This window comes from Acanthochromis polyacanthus, chromosome 6, assembly GCF_021347895.1.
Source record: "Acanthochromis polyacanthus isolate Apoly-LR-REF ecotype Palm Island chromosome 6, KAUST_Apoly_ChrSc, whole genome shotgun sequence".
Taxonomy (NCBI): domain Eukaryota; kingdom Metazoa; phylum Chordata; class Actinopteri; family Pomacentridae; genus Acanthochromis; species Acanthochromis polyacanthus.
This window is the reverse complement of record NC_067118.1, coordinates 6,417,159-6,432,571: the sequence shown is the minus strand read 5'-3', so window position 1 is coordinate 6,432,571 and position 15,413 is coordinate 6,417,159. Positions and strand designations below refer to the sequence as shown.

Below are 15,413 nucleotides of genomic sequence, written 5' to 3'. Positions count from 1 at the left end.
TTGTAAATTTACAGCTTTACTAATTTACAATTTGCAGTTAATGTCTTCTCTGTAATTTCTACATTTTACAAAACGTAAAATCAGCTGTTAGCGTAGCTTTAGTGGCTATGAAAGCAGCTAATTTTCATTTCTGTGGCAACGGCTGTGCTTCTTGTTCAGACATTTCTATCCCCAAAGTAGTGCTTTTAATTTATCGATAATCACTTAACAAAAATAACGATACAGATATTAAGTAAAATGCCAAATTTTAGGCCTATAATCACTTCATCCCCACTCAGGATTTTCCAACACGACTAGGCTTCAACGCGGAACAAAGGTGTTGTTAAAAACTACAGGAATGAACGGCTCGGACTCTAAAAACTGCTTTTATTTTTGTTCTTCCAGGTCCGATTCGTTCGAGGATGACACTGCATGTCTTCAGATCCCATAAAAGCATTTCTCTTTCTACTTTCCTGTGACACTCAGACACCAACAGCTTATTTACCACTGAAGCTAAAAACTTAGAAGTGGAAAAATGGGTCACACATATTCTGCATATTGTCCTAATTTTACTACTTTAGCAGACATCATACTGCATTTTCTGTCATGGATGAACACACACTAAAGGCTCCAGAGAGGGTTTCTAGCAACAACAAAGTGGGATTAATAAAATAAAAGCTGTTTCGTCTCATTGAACAATGGAGCTCTACAACAGTGATTAGTCACACACTATAGAGTTAAAGACAAAGTACTTCATTTTTACTTTTTCTCATGCATTTCCTGACAACAGAAAATATACAGAACACACTCAGAGTGCTCTTCTAAGGGTCAGCAAGTCTAATAAATGAAATATAACCATGCGCTGCTGCAGCTCAGGAGCATTTACTTACAATATTATGAAGAAACAGTAGAAAAATGCAGGTTTTGAATCAACGTTCACACAACAAAAAGGAGCTGGAAGTGGTTAAAAATCTTTTATCCAGCCTTACAAAGCTTCTTTGTCATTTGAGACGGCGCTGTAGGCTGAACAACCAGTTTGTGTTTTTGTGTAACGAGTCACACCGCTAAATAGGATATTTACTCAGGTGAGTTGATCAGATAATAAAATGTCATTAATATTAGTGAGTCATTCCTAAAATTGTTTATTCAACAAGAGCAACCTGAAACTTCTACCTTAAGAAAAATAAATTCAGTTTCAACAACATTCAGCCTCAGTTTAAAATTTACACATTACAACTTCCAGGTCAGAGAGTGTCTACAAAGGAACACAACATTTAGTCACAGCTATCTGGAAGTGATTGAATAGTATTTTACACACACAGCTATCTGCAACCGAACGATACAGAGCTTTACTTTAAGATCAAAACGACAAAAATGAGACAAAAAACAACAAAAATGAGACAAAAAATATTACAAAAATGAGACAAACGAGACAAAACAAAAAAAGACAAAAAGTAGACAAAAAAGTTACAAAGTGACAAAAAATGAGACAAAAAACTAGACTAAAAACACAAGCGCAACAAGGAAACAAAACGACAAAAAATGAGACAAACGTAAAGTCATACTAAAAAAAAGAAGATAAAAACAAGACAAAATACTACAAAAATGAGGCATAAAACAACAAAAAATGAAACAACCGACACAAAACAAAACAAAAAGAAAAAAATAACAAAAACACAAAAAACACAAGCCAGACAAAAACAAAACAAAAAAAAATACACAAACAACGAAGAAAACAAAACACAAAATGACATAAAACATGAGACAAACGACAAAAACCAGACAAAAACTAGAAGTTTTACCAAACTTGGACAGCCCGGCGACAAAGATGACCCCTGTGACCTTGAAAATGAGGTCACAGTCACCAAATGCGAACTTGACCTGAGTCTTATTATGGTACACCTGTGTACCAAATATGGTGAGGCTACATCAATATTTTATCGAGTTATCGCACGGAAACCAAAATGTTACAGACAAACAAGCAACCAACCAACCAACCAAGACCATGCAGCTCAAAACAATACCTTCTGGAAAACGATGTTTGCCGGGCGGTAAAAACCACAAAAACAACAGAAAATATGACAAAAATAAGACACAGAATGACTAAAGAACAATTAACAGTGTAGTATTTTACTTTATGATCAAAACAACTTGTCATGGTCTCGAAATTATTTTAAATTTATAGTTTTACTAATTTATAAAATTGCAGTTCATGTCTTCTCTGTAATTTTTACACTTTGTAAAGTTGGGCCAGATTGGACCCTCTGGAGGGCCGGTTTTGGCCCGCGGGCCACATGTTTGACCCCCCTGCTCTAGACTGACTGACTGTGCACAAACGGCAGATAAAAATCTTGTAGCCGCTACAGTTTTAGCTCAGCCTCCCAGCGAAACAGAAACGATTCTCCATCATAACAAGATGAACGGGACCCCCAGTCATCTTGAGCTGCAGCGAGCCCAAACACAGCAGCATGTGTTTGAACAGCAGCCTCGCAGCTCCAAGCTGCACCGCTGCCGTTCTGTGGTTCTGTTAGGCAGCAGGGCAGGGTCCTGCTCTCAGCACCCACACCGTGCCGGACGTTACAGAGAAAACGCTGCTCTCTGATTCTGTTCAGCTCTCATTCATTATAAACCCGCATACGTGAACGTCTGTGCTTCAGATTTCCACTCATGTTGTGGTACAGAGCCAGCATGCGGCCATTTTAGAACCACATGCGATGGGAAACCTGCAGAGTGTGACTGAATATTTCCATCAGCTGTACCGTCCATCGGACGTTCAGCAGGTCGTGCTTTTCTGGCCAGGTAAAATCTAGACAAAATCACTCAGTTTCACGTGAAATCTGACATGAGGATAACTTATTTTCTCTTTTCTAACTAGCTAACGCACCTGTCTGAGTTGCGACGCTGCAGTAACTGAAACTAGAGGCTTCTCTGTGCACGGCTCCTTAGCTAGCCTCTCCAGATGCATTTAGAGAACATCTTTAAAGTGTAGCTTCAGAAAACAACCTGTATTAGACTCTCCCCGTCTAAATCAAATGAGTCTCTGCATGCACAAAAAACACCGCAAGTAAATTCTCAACATGTGGAAAACACTACGCTATAACAATAATAATAATAATGATAATAATAATAATAACAATAATAGGGTCGTTCCATATCATTTCAACCAGTGGTCCCCACCTGACCTTCTCAGATTTTGCTAAGTTTTTACATACATTTAGTACATTATATATGATAGGAAAATCCAAAGTTTGAATGCTTTATTGTCATTAGTTTCAAAGTTATGGCCATTTGAAGTAGGTAGGGGGTACCCTATTATTGCAGCCAAAATTAAGACTTGAAATTTTTGACCATTTTCAGACTTCTATAACTTCTGAACAACAAAAGACAGAGATCTGAAATTTTCAGAATCATTTCACAGTGACCTATAGTCCTCAGAAATGTGAAAATATTTACTTTATATTTATAATTGCACGTTACAGAGAATGACAAAGTTGCGATTTTATTCATCACGAACTTCTAAACTGCTACATTTGGCCACCCATTACACAAAAACTAATCATCATATCCATTAGTGAAAGTGAAAACTTTGAAACTAATGACAATAAAGCATTCAAACTTTGGATTTTCCCATCATATATAATGTACTAAATGTATGTAAAAACTTAGCAAAATCTGAGAGGGTCAGGTGGGAAGTTTTCTTAAAATTGGTTGATTTCATACGGAATGACCCAATAACAATAATTTTATACACAGCAGCCTGAAGAACAGCGTTCACGAAGAGCTTTGACAGTTAAAACATGCAACACACACGATTCAGCAGAGCAGTCAATTGAAATAAATACTAAAAATGATGATAATGAAGAATTAGCTAGATGAGCAATGGAACCACGCAGTTCAAAAAATAAAGAATGAGATTGAAGGTATAAATTAAAAGTAAAAAAAAAAAAAATCAGACAATGAATAAATTAGAGAGACGATTTCACACCAAAGAACCAGGCAGATAAAATTAAAATAAAACCAGAGAGAACATCTAAAATAAACAGACATTATACAGAATAAAACACTAAAACTAATTAGAGCTAAAAGTAAACTTCACATAAAAGCAAGTCTATAAAAGTGGGTTTTAAGAAGTTAGTGACTCTACCAGCTATGACAAAATATTGCATTTATTGCCAAAAAAGCAGCCAAAGCAAGGCTGGGAACAGACAAAACACTAAAAAAAGTCTTACAGACACTCATCCTGTGCAGTGAGAGCTAATATTTGCGGTAACAGTAAGTTAACATGCAAAACATTCATCTGCACCTTTTTACCTGTTTACTATCATTTACTGAGAACTTTAAATAGATCATTCACTGCTAAAAGATGCAGTGAAAAATTTTAGTGTGTACCGAAATTATGCGCTGTTGCATCTAAATGAAAAAGTTAAGCGCACCAGTGTGAAACACTAGAGCAGTGATTGTTTTGCTGATTTTAGCCACAGACTGTTAAGAATTGCTTCTACAAACCAAACACTTCCTGCTGTTACCATTGCACAAAAAAAAAATCTCGTTAACAAAGATTAAACCATGAGATTTTTGCTTGGTGAGGAACCAGCAGCAGGTTAAATGTACAATTCCCAATGTACCACAGAAAACAGTAACATATATGAGAACTGACAGAAAGGGAGCCCTTATAAAGCATTATTTGGTGCAAAATGTGCAATAAAAAGATTGGGGAGCACTAAAATGATGTGCTGTTGAACCTAAATGATAAAGTTCAGCACACTGATGAAAATAGTGTAAAAGGTTAGTCTGAGCAGTGATTATCTTGCTGTTAATTCATCACTTTTGCCAGCAGACCGTGTTAAATAACTGCTTCTACAAATGAAACATTTTCTGCTATTACAGGGGGCCTCGCCTTACGTCAGAGTTCCGTTCCTACGGATCAACGTAAGTGGATTTTCACCGCAAGTCGGAACTTCGATGAAAATGTAAACAAAGCCGTTACGTGTGTCACGATACCAATCAGTTCTTCATAAAAGTCATGAATATCAACGACTTTCATGCATGTATGAGTCATTTTACAAGAAGATAAAAGAATATGTTGCACTGTTTCTACAACTTGATCTAATAATGACGATGTTCGTCTGTCTTTCGCCCGTTTCCGAGCATTTTATTACGTCTAATTTAACTTCTATGGAGACGGCCTTCCTTTTCTCTGAAGCATCAGAAGAGTCTGACTTACGCTTGGGAGTCATAATAAAAGGAAAAAAGTTAGTGAAAGCAGCACAATCCAAGGTGGAGTACAACCAGAGAATGTAAACAAATCCGTCTTATAACGCTGCTTGACGACGTATTCATCCGCTCTGCTCGTCAACTAGTTCCACGCAGCCAGTTCTGACATAACGAAACGCCGTAGGTTGAGGACGTCGTAAAATGAGAACCCCTGTACTGTTTCACATTAAAATCTTGTTAACCACAATTAAACTAAAGAGATTTTTGCTTTTCGAAGAATATGCAACAAGTTAAATGTACTAAACATTTATCTGCACCTTTATTCCTGTTTTAATCATGCATAATTTGTTACGAAAATATCAATCTGTATGAGAACCAACCAAAAAAGGAAGCATTCGTAAAGTTTTATCCAGTGTAAAAAGGTGCAGTAAAAAAATTGTGATCTGCTGGTACATTTAAATAAAAAGAAAATTAGACAGGTACCCAAAGCGCTTTACAAGATGCGTCACATTCACACACTGATGGCGGAAGCTGCCATGCAAGGCGCTAACCATGACCCATCAGGAGCAATTAGGGGTTAGGCGTCTTGCTCAGGGACACCGCGACATGAGCACGATGGCCAAGGATCGAACCGGTAACCCTCCGGTTGCAAGACGGCCACTCTACCCACTGAGCCACTGTAAAAAGTTCATGTACAAAGCATTTATCTGCACCTTTATTCCCGTGTGCAATCATTTAAATATTGTGGTATGAAAACACTAATGTGTATGAGAACTGACAAAAAGTGAGCACTTACAAGGTAATAATCAGTACAAAAAGTACAGTGAAAAAATGCAACCAGTGTAAAAAGTCAGTCCAGAGCAGTGATTTTTTCGATGTTTATTCACTGCTTTTAGCCACAGACTGTGTTAAGTTACCAACATTTCCTGATATTACTCTAAAATATTTCTACTGGAGAAGCCACAAGACGTTTTTTGTGAAGAAGCTAGATTAAATTAACTAAATTAAATTCAAAGTCTTCACTCGCGTGTTAGCATAGCTTCATTAGCAGCTCAGCTAAAAAAGCACAGAAACAGGTTAATGTACATTTATCTGCACCTTTATTCCTGTTTGCAATAATTTAAATATTGTGTTATGAAAATATTAATGTGTACGAGAACTAAGAAAAAGAATGGAGTACTTGTAGTGTATTAAGTGGTGCAAAAAGTGCAGTAAAAAAATGCAACCAGTGTAAAAAGTAATGGTGGAGCAGTGATTATTCTGCTGCTTTTAGCCACAGACTGTGTTAAATAACTGCTTCTACAAACCAAACATTTCCTGCTGTTACTGTTTCTTGTGTGCCGTTTTTTTGTGAAGAAGCTACAAAATAAACTGAACGTGTTTATTCTCAGAAGTTCAGGTAAACAACTTTATCTTGCAGTGGAAAAATTTGGACCATGCAGCGGTTTACTGACCGCCTGAACTCACCACGGTGGAAAAACCCGACTCCACAACTCACTGAACGTCAGAGAGCAGAAACACGACAAACTAAACAGTAAATCACTAAACTTTAACCCCAATTCTTCTTTTACTAAACCACTGACCAAATAGAAACTTTGACATGGAATCGACTCTGTAGCAGACGGACTAATCCTGCTGCAGACACACATTTATCCAAGGCAGGGGGTCCAACATGCGGCCTGTGGCCCAAAAGCGGTCCTCCAGAGGGTCCAATCAGGCCCTCCAAGTGTAAAAATTACAGAGAAGACATTAACTGGAAATTGGAAATTAGTAAAATTATAAATTTAAAATAATTTCTAGACCATGAAAAGTTGTTTGGATCAAAGTAAAATACAAAATTGTTCATTGTTCTTTTGTGTCTCATTTTCGGAACATTTTTGTCTTTTTGTCGTTTTTTTGGTCTGACTTGAAATTTGTCTCATGTTTTTGTCGTTTTGTCTTTCCTTTTAGTCTCACTAGTGTTTTTTTGTCTTATTTTTGTCATCTTGTGTTATGCTTTATTCGTTTTGTGTCTATTTCTTTCACTTGTGTCCTTTGTCCATTTTTTTTAATCGCTTTGTAACTTTGTGTCTAATTTTTGTCTCTTTTTTGTTTTGTTTCGTGTCATTTGTCTCATTTTTTGTAATTTCATGTCCCATTTTTGTAATAATTTGTCTTGTTTTGTTGTTTTGATCATAAAGTAAAATATTAGATCGTTCAGTTCGTGATTCCTGTGACTAAATGTTTTGTTCCTTTGTAGACAGAATGTGAAAGTATGTTCTGAAAAGGTTCACATTTACGGAATTATCTTTCGACAAAACATCATGAACAACCTGAAATTTGTTCAGAAAAATAAATTCATTTTCAACAACATTCAGCCTCAGTTTGTCATTTAGATGTTACAACTTCCAGATCAGAGTGTCTACAAAGGAACACAACATTTAGTCACAGCTATCTGGAACTGATTGAATAGTATTTTACTTTATAAAAGACAAAAACAAGAGAAAATATTACAAAAACGAGACACAAAACAAAAGCGAGAAACAAAATGACTAAAAATGAAACAAATAGCATGAAACAAAACAAAAACTTCACAAAAAAGTCACGAAGCGACAAAAAAAACAGACAAATGACATAAACAAGAAAGAAAACGACAAAAATGTGAGAAACAAAAAAGACAAGACAAAAATTTGACACAGAGTGACAGAAGAACAATGAACAATCTAGTATTTTACTTTATGATCAAAAAAACTCGTCACAGTCTACATCCATCCATCCTCTATACACCGCTCTATCCTCATTAGGGTCGCGGGGGTTGCTGGAGCCTATCCCAGCTGACTCGGGTGAAGGCAGGGGACACCCTGGACAGGTCGCCAGTCTGTCACAGGGCTACATACACAGACGAACAATCACACTCGCATTCACACCTACGGACAATTTAGAGTACTCAATTAACCTCAGCATGTTTTTGGACTGTGGGAGGAAGCCGGAGTACCCGGAGAAAACCCACGCATGCTCAGAGAGAACATGCAAACTCCATGCAGAAAGATCCCAGGCCCACCCCAGGAGTCGAACCAGGGATCTTCTTGCTGCAAGGCGAAAGTGCTAACCACTACGCCACTGAGCAGCCCCGTCACAGTCTACAAATTATCTTAAATTTATAGATTTACTAATTTACAGTTAATGTCTTCTCTGTAATTTTTACTCTTTGCAAAGTCGGGCTGGATTGGACCCTCTGGAGGGCCGGTTTGTTTGACCCCCCTGTGCTAAAACATAGGAAAGATTAAGAGTTGTGGTTATTTCTAGGTTATTATGCTGTGATTTTACCGGTCACTGGAGATCAGAATGTGGTCTTTGGTTTAAGATACGGTGTGTTTCTACGGTGTAGCAGTGAGGAAGTCCAGACTAATGTCAGCAGTAACGACCTATTGAACCATCGGTCTGGGATGTAAAGTCGATCATGTTCTGTGTTCGCTGTTCTGTGAAATCTGGACTGTAAATTTCCAGGTATGAGGCTGCTAGAGAAGCAGTCCGGACCTACCTGTGACTGTTTGAAGACATCTCTGGCGATGGCGTCGAGGTTCCCCAGGTCTTTGATGGAGGAGACGTACTCTGAGACGGCTTTGATCACCACCTCACAGGGCGGCAGCACCAACTGATGGGCTCGCACCTGACAGAGGAGAGCACAACAAAAGCTCTTCATGCATTCATACGGAGCTCAGAAACACCGGCAAACACACCCGGAGGTTTATTTAGATTCACACAAAGCCGCTCGCGTTTCTGGTTGACGCATTTTTTTTTTTTTGTTTTAACAGATTTTGTGATAATTCCGACAACAAAACAACCAAATACGTTCACGTCGACAACCGCACTTTTACAATCCGGACAGTTTTGAAGCTAAAATCTTAAAAATCTGATCAAGATAAATTCACTTCCAGCTGCCTTTCACAATAAAAGTCATCTCTTTTCTTGCTCGTGAAGTTAAACCTTAATTCTCCCGTCTGATTAAGAAAAAAACTATCGTCTCTCCAGTTTATGAGCCATAACTGATAATGGATGTGATTAATGAGATCACAATATTAGATTAGTTATATTTTAGTTACAGTTTATATTTTATTTGGCTGTTAGCTTCAAAAAACGCGTCGAGGAGCAGCCAATAAACTGCTGCCTTTATCTGAATTTATCTAATTTTTGATTATCAGTTAAAGTTTTTCAGTTTTTGGAGGATGACCGGGAAATATTCTACGCCATTACATTCAAACATTATTCAGATTTTTACTGGATATTTATGAAGAAATTAAAAACCTTGTTGGAATGTTGGAAACTGATAAAACTCTTCTGAAGATGCAAAAAAAAAAAAACAAATTATACATTTATAGTTTTAACTCTGGTGTTTAACTGTTATTTTTTTTATTATCTGGACATTATTTCTTTTTTAAAAATTAATTATGTTTCCGTCCATTCACTAAATCGTTGATTCCAATCATTTTTTTGTGATGTAAAAATACTGTTAGGTAACATTTTTTGTAAATATTTCACAATAAAAGCCTTCTATAGGGCCACAGGTTGGATTTTATTGTGAAATAGATCTGGAGATTTTCAGTGTTCAGTTGTCAGTTTTTAAATTGTCTGAATGTTTCCTTTCTATTAATAAATAATTATTTTCAATCATTGCGATTTCGTGATTTTAAAAATGCTGTTTTTGCAAGTGTTTCACAATAAAAGCCTTCTATAGGACCATGTGCGATCTGGAGGTGTAAAAAATATATATATATTCATTTTTCATGCTAGTGTTTAACTGTCATTTTCTAATTATATGATCACTAAATTTTAATCAAATCATTTCTGTTAATTCATATTTTCAACAAATGTTTCACAATAAAAGTCTTCTATAGGACACAGGCAGAATTTTATTGTGAAATTTATCGGGAGATGTAAAAACTTTTTTTTTTCCAGTATTCAATTGTCAGTTTTTGATTATCTGGATGTTAACTATGGTTTCTTCCTATCCTTAAATGGTGGACTTGTGATTTAAAAACACTTAACATTTTCAATAAATATTTCACAATAAAAGCCTTCTAGATGACATCAGGTGGGGTTTTATTGTGAAATTGATACGAGATCTGGAGACACAAAAATGCTATTCTTTTCAGTGTTTGTCAGTTTTTGATTATCTGGATGTTTCCTTCCTATCACTAAATTATTAATTCCAATCATTCCTATTTTGTGATTTAAAAGATGCTGTTTCTTCAAATGTTTCACAATAAAAGCCTTCTTTGAGCCCACAGGTGGGATTTTATTGTGAAACAGGTGTTTTCAATGACAGCACACACACAAAAAACAATAGAAAAAAACAATGTTTAAAATAACTGCTTAAATTTTAAATATTATTGTTCAAATAACATTACAAATTGTCACCTAATCGCAGAATAAGAATCAAAATCCGACTGATTTTATTCATTGCTGCAAGGAAAATGTTTTGTATCTAGTGATTGTTGTCAATTTAAATTAAAAAATGCCAATTAAATAAAATTTGAAAAGGTAAATTTGGCCAGAATGAGGAGGGATTATATAAATGGATGGAGACAGAAGGAGGTAAATCCTCCTGTGACTCTCAGTGGAACGTTTAGTTGTCATTAGTCTCTGGCTGAACGAGCTCCTGTGGTGGAGACGTGATGGAGAGGAGTTCTGACAACATCCTCCTCTCCACGTCGCTTCTCCAGCTCCACCCGCAGGACGGCGTGCTAGCCTCAGAGCGAATATTTCCTCAGAGCGAGCTGTGGCGTGGCCGTGGAAGCTTTGGGTACCTTGAGGGAAGCCAGTGGGTGTTCTGGTCCCAGCAGACTCCAGTGGAAGGCAGCCAGGTCCTCATCAGGCAGAATATGATTTCCTGCAAGCGAGACGTTTCAATGAGAAACGAGGACAGAAACAGAGCGCTGAGAGCTGCAGATGAGAATGTGTCGGATGTTTGCGTCGTCACCTAGCAGAGCAGCGAAGCAGGGCAGGTGCTGGGTCTTGAGTCCGAGCTGCCTGGCGGCCTCAGACAGCAGGTACTGGTGTGTGGTCAGGTTCTTGCCGTTCCAGCTCAGTTTGAGCGCGTGCGAAGAGAAATAGGCGGGTACGTTGCACAGGGCAAACTCAGAGTCCTGAGCGATCAGGCCGGCAAATCCGTAGTCCCTGTAGAGAGACAGCACTTCCTGGTGGTGGTCCTCCAAAGTCTGTACGACCTGCAGACAGAAAATGGATAAACTGAGAATCCAACCGTCATCTATACACCGACTAGTCCTCATGAGAGGGCTAGAGTCTGTCCCAGCTGACTGAGGGACACCTGGACAGGTAACAGTTTAGTTAGTTTCATTCATTGACAAAAGGAAAAAACACACAAAGAACTCAACTAGGGCTGCACCTAACGACGCGTCGACGAGTCGTCTGAGCACGATACGTTATCAAAAGCGGAAGTGAGCGCGCAATGCAACAGAAATTCCCTTCCAACCGGAGCGCGGAACACGGACGAACATCGGCGCTGCATCGTGCATGTATCATGTATGCACGATGCAGCGCGGACATCCGCGCTTAGATACAGCTGTATAGTAAACGCTGACATCCATGTTTACGATAGATCGCGGACATCCGTGCTGCAGCATGCATACATAATACATGCACGATGCAGCGCAAATGTTCGTCCGTGTTCCGCGCTCCGGTCGGAAGGTGATTTCTGTTGCATTGCACGCTCACTTCCGCTTTTGATGACGTATCGTGCTCAGACGACTCGTCGATGCGTCGTTAGTCGCAGCCCTAAACTCAACACAATACAGCAAAGGTTTCAAACATGCAGCCCACGGGCCAAAACCGATCCTCCACAGGGTCCATTCCGACCCGACGTCGTAAAGAGTAAAAATTTCAGAGAAGACATTAACTGTAGATTGTAAATTTGCAAAATTATAAATTTAAAATAATTTCTGGATTATGACAAGTTGCTTTGATCATAAAGTAAAATACTAGATTGTTCATTTGCCATTTTGTGTATCATTTTTGTAATATTTTGTCCTGTTTTTGTCTGACTTTTGTCATTTTGTGTTTCCTTTTTGTCTTGCTTGTGATTGTCATATTTCTCATTTTGTATTTAGTTTTATTTGTTGTTTTTGTTTCATTTTTGTGTCATTTTTTTGTCTCGCATGTGTTGTTCGTCCATTTTTTTGCCATTTTGCGTATCATTTTTGTAATATTTTGTCTTGTTTGTTGTCTTTTTATGCGACTTTTGTTGTTTTGATCAAAGTAAGTAAAATCCCGTATCTTTCAGTCCCAGATAGCTGTGACTAAATGTTGTGTTTCTTTGCAGACACTCTGATCTGGAAGTTGTAATGTGGAAATGATAAACTGAGGCTGAATGTTGATGAAATTTCATTTATTTTTCTAAAGAAGTTTTAGGTTGTTGATAATGTTTTGTAAAAAGATAATTCCTTAAATGTGAACATTTTCAGAACATAGTAAAGGAAAAATTTGGAGTTGTGTTTATTCTGTTTTTCCTGGTCTGGCCGATTTGAGACCAGAACTAAAATGAGTTTGACACCCCTGCAATAGAATAACAAAAGTCTCCAAATTTCTGAATGAAAGGAGCAGAAAAATGAATAAACTTACGCAATGTGCTCTTTTATATCAACAGTTTACAATGAGCATTGAAAACAACAAACAAACTGACTATGAAGTCTGCAGCCGCTCTCTGTCCTTTCAGAGTTTTCCCTCATAACAAACACTAAGACACTCTTATTTCATTTCTTTGTGTTTTAATAATATGCTGGTTTTAATTCTGTTTTTAAATCTTGTGTGTGACTTAGATTTTTTTGATTCCTCGTCTAGATTGTTCCATAAATTCCTTTTACAGAAATGTTCCATTAATTTGCTCCTAAATCTTGGTTTTATGAAGATCTCTGTTGCTTTTACTTACTTTCTCTTTTTGTAAATCTGTTCTGGACATTGACTGCTAAAGTTTCTTTATGAGCTTCACATATAATTTGCATAATACTATTATTACTGTCGTGAAATTTTAACAGTTTTAACTGAAGGAATAATCGGTTTGTTGGATCTCTAGATTGCTTTCGACTGATTATTCTTACGGCTCTTTTCTGTAAAATGAAAATTGACTGAATGAAAGTCCAGTCTATCACAGGGCTACACAGAGACAAACAATCACACCAACGGACAATTTAGAATCACCAATTAACCTCAGCATGTTTGTGGACTGTGGGATGAAGCCGGAGAAAACCCACACATGCACAGGGAGAACATGCAAACTCCAAGCAGAAAGATCCCAGGAAGGCCAGGATGTGAACCAGGGATCTTCTAGCTTTGAGGCGACCGCTCTAACCACCTACCACTGTGCAGCTATCACTGAATCCTCAGTCATAAAAACTCTCTGAAGCTAGAAACACAGCATCACTGACTTCATCATCTTTCAGACACAAACAGCACAACAGTACGAAGCTGCAATAGTTAAATAATCAGCTCGATAATTGATCTGCTGCTTTTTTCATCCTATTTTTAGGAAGAAACATCAAACTTATTACAGATCTAGGTCCTGTCTTTTCTATTTTTATGGCACTTTTAAGGAAACATTTTGTATTTTGGACGGTTTTGAAATCTTAAAATGTCAATTTGTGGGTCAAATGTGACGTTTTTCACTATTCTCCAGTGTTTTAGAGACCAAGTGTATATTAATGAAGAAAAATCAATCCTGAAAATAACCTTTTCATATTTGGGAGTGTGTTTTAAATTCTATTGTTTTTTTTCTTCTGTTTTTTTCGATTCCTTGAGAAATGACCTCTCATTTCATTTTGCCCACAACATGGTCATATGTGCAGCTAAATGATGCTAAAAGCTGATTTGATTTAGATTTTTTAAAACGGTTGTGTTCCTAAAATTTGCTGAAATATCTCATGGGAAACGTAGGAAACCATCACCAGCCTTTTAGAGCTAAAAAAGCCTGGAATCAAACCGCTTCTTGTTGCTCAGGTGATATTTTCAACTGAAATATTCATTCCACTTCAGCAGTCAAGAGTTTGCGCTCAATTAATTTATGTGAGTTTCATTTTAATCGAGTGTGACGGAGCTGCTGTGTTTTGTCTACAGTAGATGTTTCTGTATAATTTCATGCAGTAAAATTTAAAGAAAAATCCCAGAGAGTGAAAATCTGATGAGCTAACATGCTAGCAGTTGCTACATTATACTCAGCTGGTAATGACAGACCGCTGCTGGTAAAAAATATTTTAGCTCACGAACGACCCATGACGACGCCTAATAAACCACTGCTTGTTTCTAAAAACACATCTGTGCTGCATCAGGTACTTTTAATGTACCGCTGACGCAGATATCTGGACGTACAGCAACATACAGTCTTCAGAGAGGACCGATGCAGAACCAAAACGGTGGATAACAGCGAGCAGGATTATGCCAGAATTGTTCTGATAATCTTGTTAATCACCGCCAGCCTTAATCAATGTGAAAACTAAATAATTACACCCAGTTACTTTATTAAAAATCTATTTAATGAGCTGATAATCAAATCTTCAAATGAACTCGATGTGGGACGAGGATGGCAGTGGTGATAATGAGGGAGCTGTTAAATGACAGACTTATTTAAACAGATTCGTATTGTTGATGAGCGAAAATAAAACTGAAAACTATTTAAAACGCCAGAATCATGCAACAAAGACCGGCATGCAAGGCACAAAGAAAGCTGCAGAAATACGATGGATTTTAGCGATCCAAGCAAGGGGTGAGACACTTGGAGCTGCAGAAACGGAACTGTTTCTCAGAACACAGGTAGGAAAAACAAGCAAGCACACATGGGAACTGTGAGTAATGATGCTGTACAAGCACGAGAAGCATCCGAGTGAGTGAGTGTGTTGTAGTGTAATGTGGGTGGGATCTTTTTTTCCCTATTCTAACAAGTATCCTCTCAGGATACACTATATGGCATTGTGTTTTTGTTACGCCAGCATGCAAGCAGATGGAAAAAAAGTAGATCAAAGGCACAACGTGACAGCGGCTGAAGCTCGACAGGCAATCGGCGGTTAGGCTGCATTTATGGCAGGCCGTTATGACTCACACTCACTTCACTATACTCACTACAGTCGCCTAATAATAGTAAAGTAGTACCAAGTAGCTCTCTGAACACTTACAGATATTAATTATTTTCAATATATGACCCGTTTTTGTATCAGCAATAATAAATAACATCTATG

The 15,413-nt window shown here is 37.6% G+C and overlaps 1 protein-coding gene across 1 annotated transcript in view; it reads right to left on the bottom strand.

Annotated features, from left to right (window-relative positions):
• fam120c (family with sequence similarity 120C) overlaps positions 1-15,413 on the bottom strand; it is a 60,572-nt gene that overhangs the window by 42,665 nt on the left and 2,494 nt on the right. Inside the window, 3 exon segments of the mRNA XM_022217880.2 lie at positions 8,714-8,842; positions 10,980-11,062; positions 11,153-11,399. Coding sequence (XP_022073572.2) covers positions 8,714-8,842; positions 10,980-11,062; positions 11,153-11,399 — 459 coding nt within the window.